Source organism: Verticillium nonalfalfae (genome assembly GCF_003724135.2).
Source record: "Verticillium nonalfalfae strain VnAa140/NRRL 66861 chromosome Unknown scaffold_32, whole genome shotgun sequence".
Lineage (NCBI taxonomy): Eukaryota > Fungi > Ascomycota > Sordariomycetes > Glomerellales > Plectosphaerellaceae > Verticillium > Verticillium nonalfalfae.
This window is the reverse complement of record NW_021167257.1, coordinates 133,485-161,475: the sequence shown is the minus strand read 5'-3', so window position 1 is coordinate 161,475 and position 27,991 is coordinate 133,485. Positions and strand designations below refer to the sequence as shown.

At 52.8% G+C, this 27,991-nt stretch overlaps 8 protein-coding genes across 8 annotated transcripts; 2 read left to right on the top strand and 6 right to left on the bottom strand.

The window, feature by feature from the left end:
- Positions 1-289: 289 nt before the first annotated feature.
- On the top strand, positions 290-1,501 carry D7B24_005331 (uncharacterized protein; the record flags this gene model as incomplete). The annotated part of the gene is made up of 1 exon (XM_028639488.1): positions 290-1,501. One exon carries the CDS (start codon positions 290-292, stop codon positions 1,499-1,501), a length of 1,212 nt encoding a protein of 403 aa, XP_028496172.1.
- A 458-nt stretch (positions 1,502-1,959) lies between these two features.
- Positions 1,960-2,572, bottom strand: D7B24_005330 (uncharacterized protein; the record flags this gene model as incomplete). Its single annotated transcript, XM_028639487.1, has 2 exons — positions 1,960-2,500; positions 2,547-2,572. 2 exons carry the CDS (start codon positions 2,570-2,572, stop codon positions 1,960-1,962), a joined length of 567 nt encoding a protein of 188 aa, XP_028496171.1.
- A 2,483-nt stretch (positions 2,573-5,055) lies between these two features.
- Positions 5,056-5,907, bottom strand: D7B24_005329 (uncharacterized protein; the record flags this gene model as incomplete). The annotated part of the gene is made up of 3 exons (XM_028639486.1): positions 5,056-5,465; positions 5,529-5,616; positions 5,674-5,907. 3 exons carry the CDS (start codon positions 5,905-5,907, stop codon positions 5,056-5,058), a joined length of 732 nt encoding a protein of 243 aa, XP_028496170.1.
- A 3,584-nt stretch (positions 5,908-9,491) lies between these two features.
- On the bottom strand, positions 9,492-12,032 carry D7B24_005328 (uncharacterized protein; the record flags this gene model as incomplete). The annotated part of the gene is made up of 6 exons (XM_028639485.1): positions 9,492-9,505; positions 10,030-10,195; positions 10,291-10,433; positions 10,491-10,812; positions 10,865-11,385; positions 11,435-12,032. The coding sequence occupies 6 exons, from the start codon at positions 12,030-12,032 to the stop codon at positions 9,492-9,494; spliced, it is 1,764 nt and encodes a 587-aa protein (XP_028496169.1).
- A 1,326-nt stretch (positions 12,033-13,358) lies between these two features.
- D7B24_005327 (putative PKS/NRPS-like protein biosynthetic cluster) lies at positions 13,359-19,142 on the bottom strand (the record flags this gene model as incomplete). Its single annotated transcript, XM_028639484.1, has 12 exons — positions 13,359-15,303; positions 15,457-15,664; positions 15,736-16,116; positions 16,305-16,313; positions 16,371-16,383; positions 16,434-16,453; positions 16,792-17,623; positions 17,683-17,723; positions 17,787-17,867; positions 17,954-18,290; positions 18,341-18,979; positions 19,041-19,142. The coding sequence occupies 12 exons, from the start codon at positions 19,140-19,142 to the stop codon at positions 13,359-13,361; spliced, it is 4,608 nt and encodes a 1,535-aa protein (XP_028496168.1).
- Positions 19,143-20,508: 1,366 nt separating this feature from the next.
- On the top strand, positions 20,509-23,661 carry D7B24_005326 (putative PKS/NRPS-like protein biosynthetic cluster; the record flags this gene model as incomplete). The annotated part of the gene is made up of 4 exons (XM_028639483.1): positions 20,509-20,568; positions 20,655-20,662; positions 21,222-23,199; positions 23,272-23,661. The coding sequence occupies 4 exons, from the start codon at positions 20,509-20,511 to the stop codon at positions 23,659-23,661; spliced, it is 2,436 nt and encodes an 811-aa protein (XP_028496167.1).
- Positions 23,662-24,157: 496 nt separating this feature from the next.
- Positions 24,158-25,009, bottom strand: D7B24_005325 (uncharacterized protein; the record flags this gene model as incomplete). Its single annotated transcript, XM_028639482.1, has 1 exon — positions 24,158-25,009. One exon carries the CDS (start codon positions 25,007-25,009, stop codon positions 24,158-24,160), a length of 852 nt encoding a protein of 283 aa, XP_028496166.1.
- A 1,061-nt stretch (positions 25,010-26,070) lies between these two features.
- On the bottom strand, positions 26,071-27,917 carry D7B24_005324 (uncharacterized protein; the record flags this gene model as incomplete). The annotated part of the gene is made up of 5 exons (XM_028639481.1): positions 26,071-26,827; positions 26,974-27,052; positions 27,437-27,480; positions 27,577-27,751; positions 27,827-27,917. 5 exons carry the CDS (start codon positions 27,915-27,917, stop codon positions 26,071-26,073), a joined length of 1,146 nt encoding a protein of 381 aa, XP_028496165.1.
- Between the last annotated feature and the right edge of the window lie 74 nt (positions 27,918-27,991).

Here is a 27,991-nt window from a genome sequence, read left to right as displayed (position 1 = left end):
TACTTCCTGCTGAAGCTAATCGAATCAATGACGAAATTAGGCAGGCGAGGGGAATGAATGATGGGCGCCAGACGAGCAGGCCAGAAGAACGAAGACGCGTTAATTGAATTGGACCAAGCGCGCGGGGACTCGCGACGCGAAGTCATGCGCCAGCGCGTCATGGAAATATTATGTAAGACATGCGACCAGGGTCGAGTATCTCGTCCGTGCCTTGACATCGACAAAGCTTCTGCAAAATTTCGTCGAAGCTGCCTGGTCGACAGCGGACACATCATCGACCACCGCAATCATGTCGACATTACTTCCATTCCTCTACCGTACGAGGACCCTGCAGTGCGCAACATCGAAGACGCCCCTTGCCCTGACCTCGCGGCGATGTTTTCACGCCAGTAGCCTTCGCCAAAACCGACGTTCGCAAGATCGAAACCTCGATACCATTCCCTTCGAGTGGGCGGGAGAGCCCGCAAAAGAACCTTCTAGGTACGAAGGCAACCTGGAAATCCAAGATGGCACCCGTCGGGAGCGAAACAAGCGTCATGCCTCGACCATTACACCAACCGAGAAGAGAGCCTTCAACGACATATTCGCCGACCTAGCCAAGCGCAGTCGTAATGGCGCCCTGTTTCCTGGCCTCGGTTCCGATGCACCGCAAGACAGCCAAGACCGAACAATGCGAGCTTTGCGAGAAGCTCTGGGGACGCAAAACCAACATATCTCTTCCGCATCGGCCGACGCCGACACCCCTGAGTGGATGCTCAAGTACCCTGCTTCGCTGCGCCGGTCAGTGCGTGCTGCATTGGGCCACCAGACCAGAGTCCAAGAAGACGTTGCAGCAGAGGAAATCAAGCCAGTCGAGGTTGACCCTCTCGTTCAAGAGCAACTGGCAGCGCAAAAAGAGGCCCGTGAAGCCGAAATTGAGCGATTCGACTCGCTGGTCAAGGAGTGCCGCACTGATCTGGACGTCTGGAACGTTCTGAACCGCGAGGTCTTCTCCATGATCGACAAGCTAGGCGTCGCAGATGTCTCTAATAAAGCGGTCGAAGAGACGCAAGAGAAGCTCGACATGAACCTCTATGGCCCTCTATACTCCCAGCACCTTCTCCGGGCTCTGAAAGCCCTGGATACGGAGTTCGCCCGATCGTCCCCCCTCGTCTTCAACCTTCTCCCCCGTGTTCGCGAGCTAGGCTTCGCCTCGTACGTCCTTGGCGCTACGACCAGCTTTTTTAACGAACTGGCCACCGTTTACTGGCGTCGCAACGGCGACGTCCGCGGTGTCATTGGCCTCCTTCAAGAAATGCAGCACGCCGGCCTGAGCTTTGACAAAGGGACGCTCGAACTTGTCAAAGCCATCGAGGCCTCGTTGGATAGCATGGCCAGCGAGTCACAGGGGCCCTTCACGCAGGTGCTAGCCACGATGCCTGACTACAGCTTCGATGTCCGCGCCCAGCTGACTAGCTTGGTGAACAAAATTACCCCCGCTGTGAGGGACGACCGATCTTGAAGACGATGACCGAGGTGCATGCGCATGTTGCCACTACAAAAGCCTCGATAACCATCTCGTTACGCGCTCTGTCTTGGGCTATTAGTGATAACACAATGGTCCTAGACGCACAATGGTCCTAGACCCAGTCACAATACCTGTATATCATGCACCATATCACACCATCTTAATGAGCGGAATGTACAATATCCCTATTAAACTTTTTATCTCTTTCCATTCATCTTTGTTTTTGCTTCTTGTGCTCATTTGCCGGTTTCATCTTCAGCCAGCCCTTGACAAGCCACAATTATGAAGCCAGTCGGCCACAGTAACGAATCGAGGCGTCCGCGGTCACAAGATATTGCCCTGGCCCTTGCCCGGGAGTACAGAGCCGCAGCAAGCTATTGGTGTCTGTGTTGTTGCAAAGGCGTTTGAAAGAGGCTTCCCCCTCGAATTGCGGTTATCCTGGCACATAGCTCTCACGACGAAGCACCGGGCGTCTTCATCACTCCATTCGAAGACCCATGCCCGGGTAGTTCCGACAATGCCGGCGAATACAAGGACCCATGCAGCTCTCTCGACTCCGCCTCTCGTGGCTTGTCCCCGACCGCCGCCACCTCATCTGCAAGCACCTTTTTCCGGCGTTGGTGTCGCATCCCCAGCCAAAAGACAAAGGCCAGCACAGCCAGCCCTACGATGGGGCCGGCGACCGCGCCGGCGATCCAGGCCTTGCTGCCCGAGGTTTCTCCTTGGTCCGATTTTGCTTCCTGCGTTTCCGCGGGTGCCACTGACGAGGTTTGCGGATCTGTGTTTGGCGTGGTCGACCGCTTCGGGCTCGGAGTCACAGATGGGATGTCTGTGGGAGCGGGCGGCTCGAGAGATGTCGTCGTCTCTTCGGCAAACGCTCGGTAGATCGTGTGTGCCGACCAGCCTAGTCTACATTTGTAGTTCTTCGCGCTCGGCTTGCCGAAAGGGTAGGTCTCGTAAATTGTCATGGTCTCGCATGCAAAGCTCTCAGCACTAGTCCGTCAGCTGAAGATCGGTCAGTCTTTCGAGGCACCCATACCAAGTTCGCTTGTCATTGTTCGCCATGGTGAGGATGTTATTGGTGCAATCGACGGCGAGAACGCACGGGGATGTGCTGCATTCCCCGGCAACTGTGCTGGAGGACGACCAGCTCGTGCCCGATGACAGGGTTAGTCGTTCAGCTGTATGTGTTAGAGAGCCATCGCTATTGATGAGAGTCCAATGACAAAAAGGGAGGGGCCGGCAGACTGGCTGGACCGTCCAGAAAATATCCAATAAACTGAGGATCGTCCGAATCGTCCATGGCAATTTGTTTTTCCAAGCTCTGAAAGCATGCTGCGAGACACGTTCTGACAATGATACTGGTGATAATACGGAGAAGGATCATCGTCACGAGTAAAGTCTGAATATTCAAGAATCAAATCAATTCGCTGTTGATGAGCGCTTCAGGCGAAAAAGATTTCACGAGGAACCGGGGATGAGAATATCTAGGGGAAGGGGGGGCGGGGTGGAAGCCAAGCCATCAGGATCAGTTTACCGTTGTAGTACAACATCACATCACATAGAGTGCGGCCGAGCTGAAGGCTCACGGGTAGAAGCAGCTCGATCAGCCAGTGAAATGCAAGACTCTCATGGAATCACAGATATCGCCAAGGAGACAGCCTTGAGCAGCAAGGAGCGGGGCTGACAAGCCTGAATGTCCTGTGACACTGTTAGAGAGCCTCTGACGAAGATAGGAGGATTGTGTCTGTGGCACAAGTGAGAAACGAGGTTACAATTGTGCAACTAAGATTTCGAGGAGTGAACTAGAAGTCAAATGGACCTTAAATTCGGCGCTCCCTTCTGCCTTGTTCGTAGCAACGGATCTGACCAGAGGCTTGTTAGATGATCTCCAGAACCGAGAGCGCAGCCGGAGGCGACCTACGGGGCAATGAAGCAGAGTTTTGAAGACAAAATAGAGTTTGCCACCGCCGGCTGTCCCGTTCCTCTCGGAGGGTTGGATCCGGCTGCAGGCAGCGGTTCGAACTTCTGACCACCGCCGTCAGTAAAAGTTTCTAAAGCGTCCACCTCCACTGAAGTGATGCTGCAGTTGCTGGGCTGTGCAAAAATATGACGAACATGACTAATTTAAGATAACCTGTTCTGTTGCCTTGGGCTTTGCCCATTCCTTCCATTGTCAGATCTCAGTCCCCTCCACCTGCATCCTCGCCACCCCCTTTTCTCACAACTGCCCAGCACCTCCGAACCCGAGCGCCTGAGCGTTCACAACGCTGATCAGCCGCCGAGCCACCTAGATTGCGAAGACGGCCGATATCTTTCGTTGTCCGGATTGCTCGGACGTACAACTGAACCACATGACACGCAACAATATCCTAGCTCGGTGTGAGTGATCGCGTCGGCCGAATCTATACCACGACAACCGCACGGCATCCCCGACTCCACCACTCACAATATCGGTCAATTGACCCAACCGCTTCATATAGTAGTAATAAAGGGCTGCAGAAACATGGATAATATCCAGCAAAGGTCCTGCCTCTTCTCGGACTCGATCCTTGGCCGCGAGTCACAGCATGCCATTAAAGGTCCCCGCTCTAGCCCAACGGGAAGAGAAAAGACGGTGACCATAGCCAATGCAGTGAAATGGTGAGCAGATTCATGCTGCGTCGGGCATCGTTGCGATTTCATATGACTTTATTAAGGTGCAATCATGGACGCGCATGTCATTGACCACAACTTGGTCTGGTGGCCCTGTCCCGACAGCCAAGACACTATCACGAGATGGTTTGGCCGGGGGCTTCCTTGCCCGGGGTCAGGGCCTGACAGCAAGGTTTCAAGGGACTCCCTCGACCGACCAGGGCAGGGATCATGCTGACCCTCATATCTGGAGCGTCACGTTTAGTGCTTGGCGATGTCCCCATCGATCGTCTTTTGTTGAGTGAACATGTCACTGAATCGTTCACCGCGCACGTCCGCTTCCCGCACCACGATCGCAAACAAAGGATTGTGGCGAGTCAGGATCCAAGTTCGCGAGGAACTTCTTCATTTTGTATTGGGATGTGGTTCGGAAGGATGAGAGCACACTTTCGCGTCGCACATGAATGATACAAGTCCCCTTTTCAGACGTGGAATTCCTCTCCGACGCTCAGGTCGCAGCTTTACTGCCGTCCCCATGCTGAAGTTCTTTGATTCTGCGAACAGAATACCATAGGGAAGGTGTATTTGATCTGTTTCTTCAACGGAAGATGTGGTGTGCTTACAAGCATAAGCCAACACACAGCTGTAAAGCCTTGGTACAAACACATGGGAGGCAAGTAGCGCAGAAGTTAATCGAGGCAAGAAAATTTTGGGTGTATGTATTCGCTTCAAGACCAAGCCCTCATCTAGGAGGGCTTTCAACCGCTAGCGACCTTTTATGGCCACATCAATGGGAAGTCTGGATGCTCAAACTATGTACAGAAAATTGGCAACACTCAACACGCGAGGGCCTTCTGGCTTTCATTCCGCGCTCACAGAGCGCGTCTTCCGGCCGAGAAACATGGCCGAGCCATTTAGCAGGCGGGGAGCTTGGAGAGCTTGCCCTGGGCGCCCTGGCAGTTGGCCGTGGTGGAGACCTTGGAGGAGCTGCCGTTGCCCTTGGTCACACCCTTGTACTCCTGGCAGACCTTCTTGGTGGTTCCGCAAGAGTTGCTGATGGTGGCCACATCGCCGTAGTTGGAGTTGATACCGACAAGGTCGGAGGTCATGCCGTAGGCCTTGACGTTCTTGATGACAACGTTGCGGGGGCCGCCGTTGCCAGTGCAGTCACCGCAGCCACGGTAAAGCTTGCCGGCGTTGATGACGGTGAAGCCATCGATGGTAACAGTGCCGCGGCCGTTGTGCTGGACGACCTTGTCCTTGGCGTTCTGGGCACCTCCGCCCTTGATGAGGACGTTGCCGCTGCCGAGGGCAGAGATGGCGTCTTGAAGAGAATGTTAGCGAGGGCGATCTTTACATAGTGTTGCAGAGAGGAAAGGAGGCTTACCCTCGCAGACGTCACGGAACCAGACGTTGGTCAGGGTGCAGGCACCCTTGCAGTGAACACCCTCGAGCTGGTTGGAGCCGATGATGACCTGATATGTAGGTTAGAGAGAGAGCGTCTTTGCTATGACACTAGAGTCGATACTCACGTTGCTGATGCTGGCACCGTTCTCGAGGATGAAGACGGCAGAGTCAGAGCCGGTGTCGGCGTCGGTGTCGCAGGTGCGGCCACGGTCAAACTCCTTGTTGCCGAAGTCCTTGGAGCCGCTGATGGTGGAAGGCTGGGCCAGAGAGACGATGCTGCCAGAGCGGGTAGGGATGTTGAGAGTCTGCGCAGAGGCGACGGCCGAGACGGCGGCGGTGACGGCGAGGGAGAACTTCATTTTGATGGTTGAGGTCTGAAGGTTGTTGTTAAGTTTGTATGTTGAAATAAAGAGTTGGACTGTGGAAAATAGTCAAAGAAGTGAACTGTAGAAGCTGAAGTGTCTTGCTATCTGGAGAAGTTCTGCTCTTTCGACGTCTGGCCATGACTTCTTATATACATTCTTCCTGGACCTGGACCCCATCATCGCCGCCACCCGGCCATGGCGTTTGATTGACGGACAGACAATTTCCCCAATTCAAGTCTCATTCAGTCAGGGCCAAGGGAGGGCTCAAAGCCATCGGACCTGATCCGTCGTCTGGCCATCCCGCCCCGATGTGCTAGCAATCAGCTGTGAAGCTACCAAGCTAACAGAAGCCCACAGGGCCACAGGGGCCAGGACAAGTGCTGTCACGTCACTTAACCTCGAACAATCTAGTCGACGGAAGGCCAGGGGCTCCTGACCAAGAGGGTGAGCCCCTTGGCGGCTGGATTGGTGGAACCTGGGAGGCTGCCTCCGCAAAGGGAACGATGGTAGTTGTGTTGGTGGTCTTCATCCTGTCTCATTCGCCCGGCACCTGGTGCTGGGTGATCCATCTCCGCATTTGGGCGCCCCCCCCGAAGGGTAGTGAGAGCTGGGGTGACCCTCGTGGTTGACCATGGCGGCCCCTGTCACGGTCACTGGGGTTCTGCTGCACCTCTAACCTGCCATCTGGAACTAGGCTCGGAACAATCTCCTAAGCTTGATTCAAGCTCGGGCAGTCCAGTGCGAAGTCCCAAAAGGACATGGGCGAAACGGGGTAGGGGGGCGAACCTGCTGTTGTGCCTGGTGGTGTCCGTCTCCGCCTCGGGGCCCAGTCCAGACCAGTCCCAGCGACACAAGACATTGGAGCTTCTGTGGGCCTGTCTGCCGGGGGGAAAGCTGACAGTGTGCATGTTTTTAGTTAATTGCATGAATTTTGTATTGCCGGATTACCTGATGGATGACAAGTCTCGGGGGCAACCGTATCGAAATGCGGGCATCAATCGGGTGCTGTGCTGTGCAAGCGATCTTCAAACCTTACTCGAGAGAATAAACAACACACACGATTTAAGGTGGCAGTAGTATTGCTAGCAGCCCGGGAATCGCTTCCAGAAAACTTAATGTTAGGGAACCTCGATTCCCGCGCAAGGGGATCGGTGGATGTAATTGAAGCTTATCTGCGCATGTACCACATGTACCACCCGCCCACGCGTGTGGCAAGGAGCTCAGGCTCGGATCTCGCCCACTTGGCCCCTCCCCTAAAACCCGCCAACACACTCGAAACGTCCTCCAATTTCCAGGCCTCGTCGGCCCCCAAACTCCACAATCAGCAATGGCGCCAAGTACGTGGATATTAAGCATTCAGTTCTGGGCCTTTCAAGCCGTCCCGGTGGGTGTTACACAGGATCAGGGGGGCAAGCGCTCGACTCCAAGCCTGGGCGAGCGGGCCCCCAAGCCCTGCCCAGGCCAGCATCGCGGACCTGATGCACCTTGAAAGAGGGTCGGTCCCAAGACATGCTTTTCGCAGAATAACATCGGGCAATTTCAAGATGCTCGGAGGGACATGATCATTTCTGGTCGCATATCCCGGTGCGCCCTTGTCATCAATGCCGGAGCAACGAGGTCGCCGTCTGTCGTGGTCATGTTCTGATATCATGGACCCGGTGTCCTGGACTTTCGACAGCTGCAGAGACCCATTGCCCGGGATGACCGATGCAACTCTGCCAATGACGATTGCAGTGTCGGCCTCGGTCTCGCGTCCAATGTCGACCCGAGAGCATCAGAGTCAGAGCTCTTTCACAGCGTGAACGTAGGAAGAATTTCGTATCCTAGAGTCAGGCAAACATCAACACCACACAGCAGCTGCGTTCCTTGGACGCCGCGAAGCGCCGGGAAGATCGTTCTCCCAAACACCCATGTCTTGATCCATCTGTTTCTGGCCAAAACGGTTTATCAATGTGCACGCTACAACGCAAAGCGGGAGACTCGCCAGAGTCCACCAGTCTTGCACCGATTTGGTATCTCGGGGCTGTCATCTCAATCGTCTCAACTTGGCTAGTCTTCACTGGTGATGCAACCTCTCACCTCCACACTGGCACACATGATCGAGTGGAGACCTGCAACGGGCCTGCAGGATCAGGAGCTGACCTTGTTGGGCCATCTTGTCGACGGAAGAGGTTAGTCAGGAGGAGGAGAGCAGGAAGTAAACTGTTGGTGGTGCGGCAGGAAAACGCCTCTCCCAGGGGTAAACCGATGGTCCCGGCGAAGATGCTTCAATGTACATCTCGAAGACGGGACGGCGTCCCGATGCTGTTCAACGTATTCAGCAGTCAGTGCTCATAGTCCATGGCGTCTGGTTCTTTCTCAGCCTTTGAGATGAAAGCAACTTGCGCCATGTCAACTCGAGTCAGGCGACTCCGTATTGTCAAGTGATTTGCACGATGAGTTTGCCAGATACGGACGAGGTCATTGTCAGGTACAATATGATCTCGGTCATCATTGTCCCGGTAATCTCCCGGCTCCGCGTCCAAGCAGCACCCAAAAGCAAATCCAAAACATGGGGTGCAGGGGCGGATTCCCGTGATGTGACGTCTCCGCATTGTCAACCTGCCCAATCTGTACCTGGGGAATTGCAACCCACGGGCGACACATGTACCGAGCAGGAGGCGGGGAAAAATAACATCCGAGTGCGTGGCACAGGAAAAGTGCAGGACAGCATGCACCCCAAAGAGTTGGGGAAACCATCGCTGCAGAGTTATTTTTCTTTGTTGCTCACTGCCTTGGTTTCCCCAGACCGGCTCCTGCAGCCAGTCAAGATCGTCCCGCATGATGCTTTTCAAGATTTTGAGCCCGTGAACCGATGACTGCACTGCCACGAGGCTACTGTGGGCAATGATGGAAGCATTTTAGCAGAGAACCTGGCCGTCCTAGCATGCAGATCGAAGCCGACTCTCCACCAATCCAGTGACGACTTTGCAGATCTTCATCTCGGCCAGCGTGTCGAAAGATCGACGATGCTCAGTCCTCTGCCGATCCGCCCGCCGGTCGTATGCAGTGAATGGCAGCTTGTGACCCTTACGCAGCGCAATTCACGCATGAGATTTTCGGTTGTCACCCGGAGAAACTTCGAATCCCGTTTCCACGACATGACAAGTGAGATGCAGGGAAATATGACATGGCCCTTCCTGTTAGCGCGCGTTAATACCTGAGACCGGAGTATGATACGATACCGATACCTGCAGGATATTCATCCTTAGAACGTATTTCTCGGGTTTCTCTTGGTATTGGTGGAAGTTCATCCTGTGAGCTTCAATACCCCGCGATGCAAAGCGTTCTGTTTAATGAACCAGGAAAGCCAGGGAACTGACTCGGCTTGCAAGGAGATTCGAAGCATCATTGGAGGAAGTTTAGTATTGCAATTGGGTTGAGGTCGTATCGCCAGTATGACAACAATTCAACGTACAGGATGGTTGTTGGTCACTATGGTTCACCCCCTCTCTATGACTAGAGGCTGACCCAACTGACGATGTCAGCATGGGGCGACGCCCTGTCGGTCAGCCATACTGAGCTGCCCTCGCCGACTATTACGGCTGTGCATCTGTGCACAAGTCAGTGTTGACATTTCTCACTTGAACATATCTCGCGTGTTGCCTCTTTCTGCCCGTATCTTGATCCGACATGCTTCAATCGAAAATCTGGTCGATGTCTTGGCCTGCGGTCACTCGACCATGCACGTGGCTCCTTTGGTTGATCTGGCTGTTGAACCGTGCATGGGAAAGTCAATTACAAGCTTTTCGCCCGCTTACCCCGGATTTCCATCAAGCATCAATCAAGTCTCGTGGTGCGGGGCCGCTGGCCAGGAAAAGCCTTCAACGCCGAAAGTTTAAAATGTTTCTTCTTCTCTCGCGATTTTAAAGTTCCGGCCCCTCCCGTCACCCTCCCAAGAATGCAGTGTCGACGTCCCCGCGCAGTGCGGTCCTTGCGGTCTGGGTCTCCGCGCCGATGCCAAAGCCTACTTGGCGCCGTGCAGTGAGTACGAAGGAGAACGCGCGTTCCGATCCTGCCAACGTCGGAGACGCTTTGGCGAAATTTCAGTTCTTTATTGGTGAGTGCTGCGCAAACCTCGGGGGTGTGCGAAGAGGGCCGCCGCGAAAGATATCCCAGCAGCGGCCGTAGATGCGGCGAATGCATATCTGATACCTTCATAGTAAACGAGGCGGACAGGCAGTCGGACTTCGACTGGCGCTGACTTGAGCGCTGTTACTGAATGGCGTATCTCTTCGATAAGCTAGACGACGTCAATCCTGATTCCACCCATGATAGAATCCAGCTGTTGAACAGCAGTCGCAGCAAGCTTCGAGTGGCAATCAAAGTGTCACGTACCTGTTCTTTGTTTGGTATGTCACCAAGAACTGCTGGAAGCCGGATACTCAGGGTGGTCTGTACGATAGCAGAGGTAATGGCAACACCCCAAACCGTTCCCAGCGAGCGAACAAGGTAGACGGTTGAGGCTGAGACGGCATGATCTAAAAGCCAATCAGTTGGAAACCCTTCCGTCATGGCAGCACGAATTGATTGCTTACCTGCATGGTCGAATGAGGCAAGGGTAGTGAAGAGGATCGAAGGGTAGATGATGCCCTGGCCTAAGTTTGCGGGAAAGATGTACAGCAAGTATTTCCAATTGGAATCTTCAAATTGCAAAGACGTCACGAGGCCGTTTCCGAAGAGCATAAGGAGCGCACCCAGCCTGATAAGCCAGATCAGTTTGCCCCAACGAGACATGACAATGCCGGCCACGAGCCCTCCTAATGGTGTGGCGAGGGACGGGATCGCCAGCCGGGCTCCTGCTTTCGTAGCAGAATCGAGCAAAACCACTTGAAAGAATAGGGGCAGCATGAACAGATACTAATTGTGTTCATTAGCGATAGTCAAGTCCACACGAAGATCGTTCACTGACCGCATAAGCAGCAAAGCCAGCGCAGACGTTGGAAAGTTGGGTCAAGACGGGAAGCCTGCCCTTGAGCATGCGCAACGGGATGACGGGGATTGCTCGTGTCCGTGCCTCAACCAAGAGGAACAGGACAAGCAACAGAACACTGCCAACAAGAGTCCCAATGACTACTGGGCTACCCCAGGGTAATTCATTACCGCCCAGACTGAGGCCGATGAGTTGGACGGACACGGCAGTTACCAGGAGAAGTGCTCCCGAAACATCAACGTGAGTCCAAACGGCCCGCAAGTCCTTTGTGTTGATATTGAACCCACCTTCAGGGTTCTTGATCACGAAGGCACCCAGGACAAGCGCCACGAGCGAAATGGGAACCTGTAGGAGGAAGCACCAACGCCAACCAATGTAGTCTGCGATTGAACCGCCAAATGAGGCGCCTGCCACTGCGCCAAAACCAAACATGCCGTTTTGCATGGCTTGGTACATGCCTCTCTTGCGGAAAGGGATCATATCGGAATTGACGATTGTTGCTGAGCATTCATTAGAACACCGACTCAGCGACTCAACCAGTGCACTCACCCATTGTCATCAACCCTCCACCACCAAACCCTGTCAATGCCCGCATGCAGTTGAGAACAACGATGTGATTTGCCAATCCACAACCGAGACAGCCAAGTCCAAAAGTGATGGTGCTGACGAAAAAGCATACTCTTCTTCCGAATATGTCGGAAAAGCGTCCGTAGAGTGGCTGAAACGCGGTGCTCGTCACCAGGTACGAAGTGGTGAGCCAAGATGCGGTGTTGGCGGCATCAAAATCGGAACTGATGATAGCGTATGTAGCCGCGGTGATCGTTCCGTCAAAGCCATATAAGAAAACGTTGGACATGATGGCAAGCTCTATCCACCCGAAGCCTGATGGTGGGGTCCAATCATCACCAGCATGCGCGTCTGGTGATTGAAGCAGTGGCTGGTCCTCGCGAAGGGGGAGTGTCGTTTCCGAGTCCTCTGCCGCCTCTCTTGTAGCTGCCCGAGGCGGAATATCATTTTGCGACTCTAGAATGTCTTCCTCGTCTTGCGAGTGAAGATGAGTAGACTTCATATTCAAATACAGCTGCTCTCCCCGCTGCAAGGCTGCGTGAATTACTGTACCGAGGCCGATTTGGTGCGCTTCCAGCATTGACGTCCGTGATCAGACAAGGAGTTTTGCGACAGTGTCTCACAGTATTGATAAACCGATGTCCAGATGTAAGATTTTGAAGATTTCACAAGCGCGGATCTCCACACGCCGTGGTCTGCATGCATTTTGCCCCTCTCGCAGCTGATGATGTAGGTGTGGATGTGGTTCGAGCACGCAATCGTGGGGGTACCACCTCAACGAACAATCCATGTAGTCCCAGCAGTTTGGCGCCTCTGACGTTCGTGGGGGCCTAAAACTTAATGCTCATCAAGGAAAGAGTAATCGCCAACTTCTTGATCTGCTGATGAATGCTGAACACGGTAAAAAGTTGATGTATTCTCCAATGTCAGGGTACGAAATCCGGATTTAGGCAAATATTCATCATCAAGGGGTAGCGAGAATGAGCTTTCGCCATTCGCAAAGGTGCGACATTTCTGACGATGTATCTCACGAAAAAGTTTATTGTTGAACAGTTGTACTTTTGGAAGTTGCTTGCATTTGCAAGTGATATTGTTCCTTGGGCACCTGAGCTCTGGACAGTTTGAACAGCTCATGTTGAAATGAAAGATGAAACTCCGGAGCGAAGATGTAATTGAAGGAACTCATGAACTTCTAAAACTACCTAATCCAACTTATAAATGGAAAGGATTCACCGCGAGCAGCACGTGTCATGCGCAAAACCACAGCCTCAACCAACACCTATTCTTCAACTCTGTCCAGTATCGCACACGCTCTCTCCAGCCGTAAGGAGATCTCATCAATCTACGCCATCGTAAGTATAAATGCCAGTTGTGTGAAAATGGATATGAGTGATTACTTACATTCGGCGCGTCAAACACCTCAAAATGGTTGCAGTCAATCTCTAAAACAGGGATTTCCCGGCCAAGGAGTCTCTCCCAGCCTTTTAATTGCTCGGCTCGAAAGCCAACGTCGGAGAGCCAGGGGTACGAAACGCCGCAAAGCGCTCGGGTATCGATTGTCTTCTTGCAGACAATGGAAACGCAAGGAACATCACCTCTAAGAGGTAGAGGGCTGTATCTCTCCAAAAGACCTGCATGACGACGGAATTGGGCCTCGACGCAAGATCGCACTTTTGCTGCGGCCTCTGATTCGTGCAGGCTCGGAAGTTTCCTGACGACACGGGAAATGATCTCCCCTGGCAGGGACTCATGCTCAACTGGCAAGGGAGAATCGATGAGAATAATGCCTCTTGGCGAGTTTCCACGCTGTTGTAGTTGGTGGGAGACCTCAAGCGCGAGCACGCCACCGAACGACCAGCCTAATTTCTGTGAGCAAATTGACCAAAGAATTCGACCCCCACTGCCACTATTTGCACTCACCACAGAGAATTGGTCTCTTCTCAGACATCAAATTTGCTTGCATAATGTATCGGGATGCCAGCTCTTGCATGGACTGAATCGTAGGGTCAATGGCAGGGATATCGGGACTGAAGATGCCTCGCACAGACCGTCCAAGGGGCTTCACGCGAGTATACATGCTCGATAATCCGCTGCCATCGTGAAACAAGTAGAGAGGTGGCTTGTAGGGTGCTATGTCGGAGTTGCTGGTTTGCAAAATCTGAGGGAAGGTTGATGGGATGAGATGTGAGAAGATGTCGGTGGTACCTCGTTCATCGTTTGCCTTTCGGAGGAGCAGTTCTGGCTCGGCGAGGTCGCAGGACTGGCCAGGTAAAGACACAATGATTTCGCCAGAATGTTGGAAATTATTACTTGAAGATGCAATGTTCGCAGTGTAGAGAGCCTCGATGTTGTTGATGCTCATATCTGAGATGGTGGACTGTAGCGCCTCAAGATCCAACCTGAATCGATGGCGGAGTTCGTGAACGAGCTCGATGGAGAGCAAGGAGTCCACCCCAAGGGAAGCAAGACTTGCGTCCTTGTCTTCAGCGGTGATGGACCTCCCACATATATCCATGAACAGATCCCGAACTTCGGACGCAACATCGGTTCCCACAGGCTCTGTTGGTGGTGAGGGCAGGTTGTTGCCCTCAGGCACCAGCCGACCAGATAATACTGAGGGTGGCAGAGCCATGGAAACATCATCATGTCCTTGAGCCTTGGCCAGTAGCTGAATCAGGTCGTGCACAGTCTGGCATCTTTCTATCTCGCCCGTTGACACAACGAGATTTGGGAAACGCGACGCAATGGCCTGTGACAGCTCAATAAATAGTAAGCTGTCAATACCCAGCTCGGTCAACGTCCGACTAGAGGTTGAATGCAAAGAGACGCCGCACACAGACTGAATCATGTGTTTCACGACCTCTGCCATAGATTCGGACGGCGTCGGGGGTGCCTCTACCTGCAACCGTGAGCTGTTTTGTGGCTTCGGATTCCTAAGCAGTCCCTCAACCTGCTTGGGCAACGACTCGGTTCCATTTTTGCCTTCTGTCTGCGTTGCGCGGGATAAGACAGCTTGAAAAGAGCTGAGGCGGATCTTCTTGAAGCGCATTCCTTCCGCAAATGAAACAATATGGCCGTTTTGATCGAGAACATATGCATCTGCCAGAGTGCTGTCGCCCACGTCGAGTAGGCTGCAGTAGATGTCCAATTGGCCACCTGGTTGAAGTTTCGACATGTCCGGAAGCACGATGCGGCCGAGGCTCACACATATGCATGCTGTTTTGACATCTGTTTTGGCGTTCGCAATAAACCCGGCTGCATGGAGCAAGGTGTCCACGAACGGGGGTGGGGAGACGAATTTGCCAGACTGCGGAGTGTCGGGGAGCTGGAACGTGCCGTAGCCTTCCAAACCAAATGAGCTGATTGTAAGATGTTTAAGGGTCCGAAATGGCTCCGAATATGATACAACGCGAGGGAAGATGACATCGTAGATTGTTCGAGCAGTAAACGTCTCCAGGGTATTGGAAGTTGCGAGCTGGAATAAAATGGCCTTTTGCTTCCTGACGTACGCACTCTTCAACATGAAGAGCTCTTCGATGACCTGCTCAGCCATGGGGGAGATGGAACCGGAACAGTTGAGGTGGCCATGGTCGCGATTCGAAATGGAGAAACGGGATGATCCAAGTGAGGCGATTTGCCCGATCGACTGTACGTTAACTTCCACAACGTCTGACCTGACCTTTGAGAACACCAAAGGGTGTTCGAAGCAGACATCATGAACTGAGTACCATCTTGGGATGTTGAAGGTGGTATTGGTCACTGAAAGCGCCTCTAAGGCCAGTTCGAGGTAGACAGATGCTGGGCAGAGCGGGATGCCGCCAACAGCATGTGCCTCGATGAGTTTCGAGAACCTAGCAATCGGAACATGGAAAATGCTTGACCCATCTTTGAGAGCGGTCATGGTAGATGAGGCCAACAATTCGAAGCCAATTGAGGACAAGTCGGAATCCACATCCTTAGCAGGCTTGTTTGTGGACATTGGCTCATGATATCGAACCACATACTCTTTGCCATCGAGAACCTGGCACGGTACCTCCTTCAAAAAGCGTGGTGACTCGTCTCTGAAAACTGCATCCCAGTTGAGGTCTCGCCCTGACTGGTAAAGGCCTTGAAGTGCGGATGTGATCGTTTTCCAAGGGGACTCGGATGGTCGCAGTGATGGCGAGTACGAATATGGAATTTGCGTGAAAGAAGACTTCAACATGGAACTTGCTGAAGGAAATAATAAGTATCACTCAAGAATGACTGTGTAGAAATGGAGCCTGGTATGAGGATAAACGTACTTGATGTCGATGGTCCAATTTCGATCACCTGCAGAGTCGTTTGTGAATTGTTGGACTGAATATCTGCCAGAAGCTCCATGAACAAGACTGGCTGGCTTGTCTGGTTGACAAAATAGTCAGGTTTAAGGATCTCGTGTCCTTGTATCAGCTGTCCGAGAACGCTGGAGCCAACCTGTATGCTAGGCCGGCAGATGGCCATGGATGAGGCAACATTCCTCAGACTGGGCGTTATCGCATTCATGACTGGTGAATGGAACCCGTAGGAAACATTCAGCAGCTTGTTTTTAACACCCTCGGCCTTTAACACCTCAGAAACTTGAACGAGGCGTGCGGTAGGACCGGCAATAACGCAGTCCTCTGGGCTGTTGCGGCATGCCACGACTAAGTCGTCAGTCGATGCAGCGAATCTTTTATCAAGAAATCGTGAGGCATCTGGAGGAGACATTCGACATGCCAGCATGCCAGACTCCCCTGCCTCGCAGTGGTTTACCATCAGTTCTGCTCTCCGAGCAACAAACAGCAAGGCATCTTTTAGCCCAAGGACCTCTGCAGTGACGAGTGCGGCATACTCTCCAATACTGTATACCATATTTCATGAGTAGGGTGAAAGTAGCGTGATAGGGGTTAGTACTGACCTATGACCCAAAACTAGGTCGGGGGTCAACCCAATGCTCCGCAGGAGCTGTGTCAACGCATACTGCAATACGAAGCATGCGCACTGGACCAAGATGATACCATCCCTTTCGTGCAGAGAACCATGGCTAACTGCAGAAGGTGTCGGGTCCAGGTAGGATTCGACTGTTGGAAATTCATGCCGCCGCAAGATGGTATCACACTCCCGTACGGCATTCCGAAAGACTGAAGATGTGCGCAGAAGCTCGGCACTCATGCCTTCGTGGGCACCGCCTTGACCAGCGAATACGAACACTGTTTTCGACGGTTTTGAAACAATTCGTTCCGGGGACGCAGCCGTTGTCTGTATCTGCACCAACAAGTCATCAATATTAGCCCCAGTGGCGGACCAACGGAATTCTTTGTGATGACGCCGCCTGACACTTGAAGTGTAGCATATGTCTTGTATCATGCAATGCCGGCTTTTTTCAAGGAAAGAGGTGTAGTCCAATCTCAGACGCTCGAGAGCTTTGGCGCTCCTCGCCGACATTGTCAGTAGATGCTGGCTGCGTTGTGATATCGGGACCCTGGTGGACGAGACTTCGCGAGGGGCTTCCTCAAGAATTAAGGTGGCGTTTGAACCAGCAGCGCCGAAATTGTTAAGGAGCGCTCGTCTAGGGTGACCCTTGGTCCTTGTCCACTTGCGGGGACTGTTTGGGACTACAAAATTGTGTTCGTTGGCTAGGGAAGTCAGTCTGGGATTCAAAGTCTGGAAGGATCCCTGTCCAGGAATAGTTTCATGCTTCATCATAAGGAGAAGCTTGATGAGGCCAGCGATGCCTGACGCGGCCTCGACGTGGCCGATGTTTCCCTTGACAGAACCCAGATGCAGCGGATTGTCTGCTGGACGTCCTTTGAAAACGGAGGATAAACTTGACACCTCGGCAAAGTCGCCAGCTTGTGTGCCTGTACCATGCGCTTCAACGACATCGATGCTTGCGGAGCTCAGCCTACTTCGATGGAGAGTTTGCGAGAAGAGCTCAGCCTGCGTTTTGTAATCCGGGTGCGTTATGGACTTCGCAGTTCCGCACTGGTTGACGCCGATGCTTCGAATGATGCCATAGACTTGATCTCCTTCTGCCCGGGCTTGAGATAGTTTCTTGAGAACGACCAAAGCACAACCTTCTGCTCGGCAATAACCGTCTGCCTCAGCGTCGAAGGGCTTACACTGGCCGGTGGGGCTCAGAAAGTGAGCTCTGGAAAGGCCAAGGTACATCTAAGGGCAAGGTTAGTCCCGGATGCAAGGGCCTAACGGTCAGGGCAGAATCTGCGTACATCAGGACTTGAGATGACATTTACGCCACCCGCCAGCGCGGCTGTGCAATCTCCGGATTGCAAAGCTTTGCAAGCATGATAAATTGAGACCAGAGATGATGAACATGCGGTATCAGTGACGACAGAGGGACCTTTGAAGCCAAAGACATACGAGATGCGACCGCTCATAAATGCTCGTAACGTTCCTAGCAGCCGGCGTTAGATAGAAGGGTCGATGTGATTCAAGAATTGCGAGTCTTTGCATGTGATTAGCGGACTGTAGATCACTTACCTGGGCTGTAGTAGACGTCGATTTCATCTCTAAGATTGTCGACATAGTCACCTGTAGCTGCGCCAACGTAAACCCCAAAGGAGGCTTGCTGGAAACTGGGGGTAGCTCCAGGCGAATATCCAGCATCATCTAGGGCTTCAACAGCAGCATGCAGCAGGAGACGCTGCTGCGGGTCCATAGACTTGGCCTCTCTTGGAGATATGTTGAAATACTCCGTGTCGAAGGTGAAAGGATTGTCGAGGAAGTTGCCGTGCTTGGAACCCATCTGTCGGGGAATATCGGGGCTTCCGCTATTGGGCTGGTGATAGTCGGAGACCTTGAACCTAGAGCCTGGGATCTGTTGCATTCTGTCAGGTCAAATACAGCTATTCGTGAATGAACAATTACCTCGGTAGCGCAACTTCGGGCGTTGTTGATGGTATTCCAGAACCCATCAAGCCCCTTTTCTCCAGGAAAGTTGGCAGATACACCGACAATGGCAATGTCATCGTCCACAAACATGTCTATCTCCTCTGACAAATGCCCGATTACTTGTATTCCAGTATCACGGATCTTATCCTTGTTTGCGCCCAGCAAAGACTTGGCAGAGGGCCCTATTCCGATGACTCGAATTGTAGCATTCGTGTCATGGCGGATTTTCTCGGCATAGTCCGCCGCAGCTGTCTCCCAGGTGAGCTTCCAGTTAACAGAGTCGCAAAAGATGTTTTCAACAGCCATTCTGAGCAGTGATACACTCTTGTCGTTTGCTTGGAATTTTTGCCCTGTGGCCGTGGATCTCAGCGAAGCATGGAGTACAGACCAGTCGGGGAACTCGATGCCGTGGATGTCATTCTTGACTTGATCTGATACCAGCTTCATGTTATCACCGCCGTGATAAAAGCCGTGCACGTGCGCCCAACGACATGTGCCCGGCTCTGGAAGTGAAGCTATGGTGGACTTGAGCGTCTCCAGGCTGCGTCCTGGTCCAGTCACTGATACTGAATCTTCATCAAAGATTGCAGAGAGTCTCAGCGGCATGTCCGATGCCTGGGCCGGTTTCAATTAGCTTTCTGACCATATTTGACGAGAGTGAGGATTAAATACATACGTCAAGAGTCGAGTTGAGCTCGGACACGCAGTTTTCAACCTGCGGGTTTCGCGTTTTGAAGATGCTTAAAACACAAGAGTTCGCTTTCCAGTCAGGCCCCATGACTGCCCTGCAGTGAAGAGAAGCTCGAAGTCCAATCCAGAAGGACACTCTGAAACCGCTGACTGCAGCGCTGACAAACTCTGCAGAATCATACGACGTGAATGCGGAGGCCAGGATAGCAGCCAAAGCTCCAGTGCAGACCCCAGAGGCCTCCACAACCACGGAAGACTTGCCACGATAGCCTTGGTAGATGAAAAGCTCCAAAACTTGTCGCATAAATAAAGTTGTCGCTTGAAAGACCGGGTGAGAATGGAACGCCGGTGATGGGTACAGGAAATCATCCGATGTTGGAAAGAATGCCAGGGTATTGTCCGGAAATATCGATCGCTCGTTTTCAGACAGATTTCGGTAAAGACTCTCAAACAAGGCGTGGCATTGAGACATGAATCTTTTCCAGTGTTTCTCAGTGCCGTCTTCAAGACGCTCGAGTAGGCTGACTGCTGTGTGTTTATCAAAAAAGTGCCCGTCGGACCCTTGCCCGGCAAAGACAAGCACATCCCGTGAGACACTCATTGTTCGAAGTTGCTTGTAGATGAAAATTCAAGCCTTTTGTAATGTTGAATGATGGCGGAAGTTGACCTTCTATCTTTTGTGTTTAGAGTTTCAAGAATTGCTGTAGTCCGCGAGTTGAGTCTGAAGCGGCTGAGGGTCAGCTCAAGGCTGGTTCCTAGAAGCAGCGAGGCTCTTCTCAACTCTCAAGACTTTTTCAACAGTATTGTCCATGCTGAAAGCATGTGAAAAGGCTGACAAGTGGCCTGTTGGGGTTCACATACTCCGGTCCTTAGGCCCTGCGTACCCCCCGTGCTTGGTGAGGAGCAACCTAATCGTATGACTCCGGTCCCAGTCACTTTGACTAGAACTTAGCAAATCAGGGCCTCAAACCATCTGTCTGGTCTTGCATTCTTTGGTTCAGGTAGTGACACGCAAGAAGCCTTATCTCGCTGGAAACGTTCGCGACAACAATTAACTGCCAACTACGTCCTATCCCATAACCGCACCTGCAACTTTACCCTTAATTTCACCTGGAAAGATGCGGCACACATCCTCCAAAAGCTTCGTGCGACCTCGCTTCTATCCAAACCCCTCAAAGAGCCTTTCGGGAACTTCTGATCAAGATGAAATATCCTCTCTTTCGGGGTTGATTCGTTTCAACGCCGAACATAATAACAAGGAAACATTCTGCAAACAGGCTTTATCAGTTCAAAGCCCAGCCTTTGATGAAGATGATAAAAGTTTTGGTAACAAGTACCATTCTTGCAGTATATCATATGGGCAGCTCTTTGCCGCAGTCAGGGCCTGCGCAGCCTGGATAGGAAAAGCTTTGCCTGGAGCTTTGATGGGGGATCACAGACCAATTGCGCTTTACATGGAAAGCGATGTTGGTCTGTTCATGTACCTAGCAGCTCTGGCGGAAATGAAGATTCCGGTAAGAGTTCCAGTGGTTCAGCCCCATCACAACTACAAGTCCTGACCGTGAAACACATAGCTGTTACTAATATCAGCAAGACTTAGTCCGCCAAGTGTTGCTCATCTTCTAAGAGAAACAGGGGCAGCCTTCATACTGGTCACGAAAAGAACCAAGTTTATGATACAGCAGAGCGCCATTGGGGGTGTGGGCTTGACTGAGGTGCTGCATTGGCAGGAATTCCTTCACGAAACGGATCCAGGCGGTGGCCTAGACGTCGATGGAGAGATGTTTCAGCATACCATAAGTCCAACGGCTGAAAGTCCTCTCCATCTCGAGTCAAGGTCAAGTGTCAACGGCATAGATCCGGGAACAAACGTTGGAGCTTTCATCCTTCATTCCTCCGGGACGACCGGCCTTCCAAAGCCCATTTATCTTGCACCACGCTATATTTTGGGCTACGCTGCCTGCCATGAGATCAACGAGGACGAAGTTTGCTCAAGAAGCCTCTCAACCTTGCCATTGTATCATGGCTTTGGATTACTTGCGCCATGTCTGAGCCTCTCCATCGGAATGGCCTGCTGTTTCCCTCCGGCCTCCGTCATCCCAGCAGGGCGATCAACTGTTGATCTGCTTCGACTATTCAAAGCAGAAGCATTGTTGACCGTCCCCAGCATTGTTGAGGACCTTTTATCGCTTCCTGACGATGAGAAGATCGTTGCTGTGAACTCGCTCAAGACGCTGGCATTCGTTGCTGTGGGTGGTGGAGCATTGAGACCAGACCTTGGCACGCATCTGGTTGAAAATAAGATCAGGCTCGTCAATCATTACGGCGTCACTGAAATCGGGGCCATCGCACCAATCTTCCACCCTGGCCGCGACTACGACCATCACTACCTACGACTGCGTGAGGATCTCGGGCTTCATCTCCAGCCCATCAAAGGGTCTGAGCGCTTCAAACTTATTGGATACCCCGTCGGTTGGCAGACGCCATTCGAAGTACAAGATGAACTGGAGCGAAATCAGAACAACTCTTCCAGAATTGAAGTACGAATCATTGGCCGCATGGACGATGTTATTGTCCTCAAGTCAGGCGAGAAAGTTATGCCACGTCTAGTGGAAACATCGCTCATGACAGATCCACAAATTCAGACGGCTGTTTGTGTTGGTAGCGGCGCATTTGAAGTTCTTCTCATCGTTGAACCGTCGTCACCTGTCCAGGTAAATGATTTCAAAAGGCATGTATGGGATTTGGTCAAGTCTCTCAACGAGACTCTGGACCAGCATGCTCGAATATCTTCGATCAACGCCATCATTGTCAAGCGCCCCAGTAAGACAATTCCTCGATCAGATAAAGGTTCCGTCATGCGCCGGGAGGTTGCAGACCTGTTCCAGGAGGAAATTAAGGCTGCCTACGCCGAATTGGATAATGAGGTGACTGCGGGCGATGCCATTACCGACACATCTGATATCGTAACGAGTGTCCAAAAGATGGTCAGGGCGGTGGCGACGAACTTGTTCTCCGATTCTCATTTGGATGTTGGCGAAGAGGATGATTTGTTCGAGCGGGGCATGGACTCCCTTCAGTGTGTTCGGCTGGCCAGACTGCTCAATTCGGCCCTGAGCGAAAAGCATGCCAGGTGCGAGGCCAATTCTCAGCAACTGATCACCAAGGAGTTTGTTTACGCGCACCCATCCATTTGGCGTCTCGCTCAAGCAGTCACCCAGTTACTCTATGAGCAAGGAGAAACGACAGGCGGCAGTACGGAGTCTCAGGACACTCCAGGTCCCGCCTCACGACTGAGTAACATTCGGGCGCTTTTGGGTGACTGCGTCCGAGATATCCGCGCCCAGACCACGCCCGGAAGCCCAAAGACCATTTTCACTGTCGCAGTTACTGGAGCGACTGGTAATCTTGGCGCCAATGTGGTGGCTCAGCTAGCTTCCAACCCACTGGTCAAGAAAACCATCTGCCTCGTGCGAGAAGGGACTGGTGGACAGAGCACCCCCGAACAGCGTGTCAGGACAGCTCTGGGGGCTGCTGGCCTGAGCTTGAGCCCACAGCAATGGGATAAGGTCGAGTTTGAGCAGTGCGACCCAGGCCAGTGGGCTACGGGCACGAATTGCTTCCTGGACACTCAGTCCAGCTTCAGCAGAGTTGCGGACCAGGTGTCCCATATCATCCACCTGGCGTGGCCGATGGACTTCCATCGCACGCTCGAAAGTTTCCAGCCGCAACTCCGCGCGACGCAGGGACTGATTCGACTTACCAGGGCTGCACGATTGCGCGGCGCCGGGGCAGCCACAGGCCGGGTCCGCCTTGTCTTTGCATCGTCCATTGCCGTGGTGCGGGGCTTTTCCGATGAGCAAGGTTCCATGTACGGCCCCTCTGCAACAGGCGCCGTCCCGGAAATGGGGTTTTATGACCCGCGCATTGCCACGCCCATGGGCTATGCGGAAGCGAAGTGGGTGTGTGAGCAAATGCTCGCGCAAGTCAGTCAAGAGCTGCGGGATGAAGTTGAGCCTGTTGTTGTGCGCATCGGGCAGCTCAGTGGGCCAGAGAGCGGTGAGGGCATATGGAAGACGGCAGAGCACATTCCCGCGCTGGTGAAAGCGAGTCAGATGGTGGGGGGTTTGCCGACTCTTGAAGGGGTAAGTTTTGTCGACCTTTTTATTTCTAACGTGGCTCCTCGGACAGTGAGGCTAACATTCTTCGTCTCACAGACAGCGTCGTGGCTGCCTGTCGACCGTGCTGCCAAATCTCTTACGGAAATAGCTTTACACGCAGCGGATGTCCCTCTGTTCTTGCACCTGGAGAATCCTGTCCGGCAGCCCCTAGCCGATATCTGCGCCTTTTTTGCGGCGGAGCTTGGTCTGCCCACCAAGACTATCTCATTCGAGGAGTGGATGCAACAGTCTTGTGATGCTGGGGCACTTCGCTCGTTAGAGGGGTTTTTCAGAGACCATTTTCGACCTTTAGCTGGCGGGTCTGTAGTGCTCGATACCGCGAGGGCTTTGGCTGTATCAGAAACTTTGCGAAGTAGCGGAGGGGTCCCTCAGCAGCTGATTGCGAAGTATGTGGCGCGGTGGCGGAAGGAGGGCTTTCTCGAGTAGTGGCCGAGAATTCGTAGATGCAAAAATGCCATCAGTCATGATACATTTCCGTCTCATACACGTCGCAGAAAGATTTTTAGAGCACAGTCACACGTCAAGGTTTGACGCCAAGGTTTAAAAATCCCCAAGGCTATTAGGCCATCAGCGCGGAGTCGACTCGTTTGATGGGGATGCATCAGTAAACGGCCGAAGAATGAACCTGTCCATTAAACTTTGTCCATCATGGAATCATCCATCAGACCCATCCATCGCTTGTCCCACAAGAAGTTAACGAAGCACGACTATCCTGATTTTAAGTTTCGGAAGGGAGCGTAGAGAAGCACGTGCTGTACTTTATTTAAAACTGATTTTTTGCTGCTGTCTAGCCGAGGTGAAGTAAAAGGCGCGGACGTCACTCCGATGCAACTTGGGATAAGGTCAAGGCACACCGTGCCTTGACCAGCTTGCAGAAGATCTGGGATGCAACGATAAGGCAGCCTACATATTGCATTACGCATTATGCATCGCAGTCAGTTGTCGTAGTCACATCTTTCCAGGCCTCCAAGCTGGCCCGGTTGCGATCTAGATTCCCCGAGATGATCTCGTAAGCGTCCCTCCCCACAACAAGTCGCGGCGGCAACTCTCGACCAGCGGCCCTTCCCGTACCAGTGAGTACCTCGGCGATGACCGAAGCTCCTTTAGCCGGATCTCCCGGTTGTTGGCGGTCATACGCGTCCAGAGCGGTGATGGTCCCGTCGACCCCGGCCGCCAGGTCGTCAATGACCGTGGCAGCGCGGGTTCGGTGGCCCGGTGCAAGGAAGTTGGTGCGGAAATATCCCGGCTCGATGCAGACAACCTTAATGCCCAGGTGGGCGACCTCGAGCCGCAGTGACTCGGAGATCATGGCGGCGCACGCCTTGGTGGCGCAGTATAATCCTGCAGCTGGCGAGCCGGACCAGCCGCCGATGCTGCCAAGGTTGGCAATGATGCCGCTCCGCTGCTTCCGCATGACGGGCAGTACGGCTCGGAGAACGTTCAGCTGCCCGAAAACGTTGGTGTTGAATGTGGCCTGGACTTCGGCGCGGCTACATTCCTCCACGCCACCGGACAGGATGTATCCGGCGTTGTTAACGAGTATGTCAAGCTTGCCACCCGTCTTGGATAGGAAGCCATTGACAGACGCAGCAAGGTTTTCGTCTGTGTCGGTAACGTCCAGTCGTTCAACGATGGCGCCTTTGCTGGCAAGATCCGTGAGGGTTCGGGGGTTGCGGGCTGTGGCCATGACGGTGTCTCCGCGGGCGAGGGCTGCGAGAGCAATTTGCTGGCCGAACCCGGAGGAACAGCCGGTGATGAGCCAGACTTTGGACATGACGGTGATTTTTTAAGAAAATTTAATTGATGTGTCTGGAAGGCCAGGAGGTCGAGATTGCAAAGGGTTTGGGGGTTGGACGGCAGTGGGTAAATTCACATGGAAACAAGAGGCCTGCAAACGAACGCTTTCAAGGCGAGGTAATCTGGCACTTTTGTGCCAATGCAGCCAGACTTCAACCTGTTGGCTTCTTGGTGTTGGCCATAGTCTATGCACACCTATCTGATGCGCCTTGAGTGAGCGCCAAGGCTGAGGTGAGGTTGCATCTGCAGGGACCGGAGTACGGCACCCCCATGTCTTTCACGTTACGACGGGAGTGTGGATTCTTGATTGCTGGCTGCCAGGCCCCGTAGTAGCCACTACATGGTAAGTGCATAAGAATCAAGGCTTGGCAGATTATCGGTCGGCCAGATCTTAACACCGACATTTGGTCTAGAAGGTGTAGTGGAACGCGGTTCTGGAGGTGCGCCAGACCCTGGCAACGCCGATAAAGCCGATGGGGTGTCGAACCATTCCAGCATACCGTTTGATGCAAACGACTCAGTACACTGGATCCATCTGATGCGTGTTTGACTTCGTGATGGAATCGCTACAGATCTTGACTCTAATTTTCTTGGCGAATAGAAACTCACTTATGCTGATTTTGCTTTCGCTCAGAGACAAAAGACCTGCTGTTTGTTTGCAGTGTCGCCGATTCCCTCTGGCCGAGTTGCAACGCTTGCTGCCGCTAAGTGGGCCGGCTGGTGGGTGAAGCATTTTTCGAGGTTTGCCTAGGTCAACTGTTACTTTCACAGATGCCCTCACTTGTAATCCGAGAGTTTGCTTCCTAAAAAGGCTAGATAGGTTTTTGACCCCCAAAGACTGCTTTGAAATACGGGAAGAACGTATCATCACCACGGGAAGACGCGAATGCTCCCTTCACACATCAAATAAGGCCTACCAGCCTACCGCGACGTAGATCAAGCGCAGTATTGCCACTTTGGTCATGATGCACGTTTGCAATGTGTCCTCTATTTGTTCGCTATTACGTGGCCTGCTGCAGAATTCCTGAAATGCACCCTTCACATGACAACTTCCATCTTTACCCTTCCCTTGATTGGTTTGGTGACATCGATGAGATATTTGACCAACTCATGGTCACATTCCTCCGCAACTAGTACCACGCTGAATGATGAAGACCTCTTGTCGCCGCCGCCTGCTATGCTGAAGTCTGGTTCTGTCACGCGCGGATCTAGCCCCTCGATGAACTGAAGGGCACCCGTAGGAGATTCAAGTTCATTGAAGGTCTTGGACATGTGGAGCTGCCCCTTGTTATCCAATTCGAGATCAAACATGTTCGTGAACGTCTGGCTGGCGTGGCTGCCCTCGCTAGGCGCCGCCGCAGAGGGGGACAGTGCGCCGTCAGCATTGGTGAACAGCCAGCTGGGCTCGTCCGCTGCCCTGGTAGGGCATACTGAGAATGTGCGCTGTGAGCTGCTGAAGAAGGGAGAGTCTGTACAGCCATCCATAATGGTGTCTCCATAGCTGGGATCGCCCTCCAAGTTGAAGTCGAAATCGTCAGGAAAAGATATTTCAAACTCCGGGGTAGACTGGTGTCCTGCTACGCCGGCGCTCACCGATTCTGGAACTTGGAGTGAATCATTACCAGCAGAGAAGTAGTGAAGATCATCCTCAGCACAATGCATCATGTCATTGCTTGGATCGAGGGAGTCGGGGATGTCGTGCGAGGATTCACCTGAAGGGTTCAGAGGTGATGCCACCTCAGACGGTGACTCTCCCGGAGCGCCAGCAGCAAGTCGGCGGCTGAGAATGGTATATCTGGAGATGAGGAAGAAGGTTAGTGATTGACAATTCTTCCAGGTCTACATGTTGCTAGCCACGAATGGTGGTGTCGGTTCAGTACAGTTGTACCATGAGCTATGGTCAACATATGAGGTGTGCCCCCACCTAAGGATGCTGCTTACCGGTTCTTGACGTCTGTTCTCGACCTGCTTGGATAGTGCTGCTGGCAAATGAACTTCCAGTCGTGGCCGAACGACTGGACTAACTCGAGCAACAGGTGGTCCTCCAAGAGTATGTCAGGTCAGCCCAAGATCAAAAGCTATGAATGAACAGAGAAGGGAGTTTGTCTCACTTCGCCAGAGGTCCACTGTCGATGCCCGAGCTTGGGATCCAGGGTGTACTGCCATCGTTTGGCACATTCTGACCCATAATTGCGATTAGCATCTTGACTCTTTTGCTTTCCCGTGTAGCCGCTATGCCTTGGCATCGCCAGCTGCCAGGTGGGTTTGAGCAACCTGGTTTTCCCAAAAGTCATCTCGCCTTCCATAGAGTGACCAAGGCAAAGCGGAGAATGCGGGTAAACGGATGGTGGGGTGCATCACAATGTGGTCGTTGGTTAGGTAAAACACGCGAAGGTGTACTCACGGTCAGAGCTGCGAGACCCGAACTCCTGGGAGATCAGAGTCCATCTGCATCGTGTCAGTCTTGTGTACCCTTGGCAAAACAATCATCGTTGGTTCCATATGTGGATTTGCGGATGATCGAAATTGCTCGGCGGTTCCCACCTTTGGCCGTACTTCTCCACAGCCTGCCGAAGTTTTTGATCTTCGTCCTCGCTCCACGGTCCAGTTCTCAGGCCGCCGCGTACTTTGTTGAACCAGCGCTTGCGGCAGTCCTTGTTGGTGCGGTTCGCCAGCTTTGCAGCGATCCGATGCCAGTCTTTAATTGGGCCCAGGGAGGCTGGTAGAGGGTAGTGTTAGGGACGCAGCCAGGCAGATGTGAGCTGGAGCTTCCAAGCTCGGCGCGAGACGATACACTTGCCTTGCTTGATGGCTTCCTCGTGGAGAATGGCGTCCTCTTCTTCCGTCCAGCGCTTGGGCTGCCTCGGGCCTTGCACGGCGTCCATGGCGTCCTGGCCTGCGTGCAAGAGGGAAATCGAATAGTGCAGTGTATTTACAATAACAACACAGCTTCCAGTTC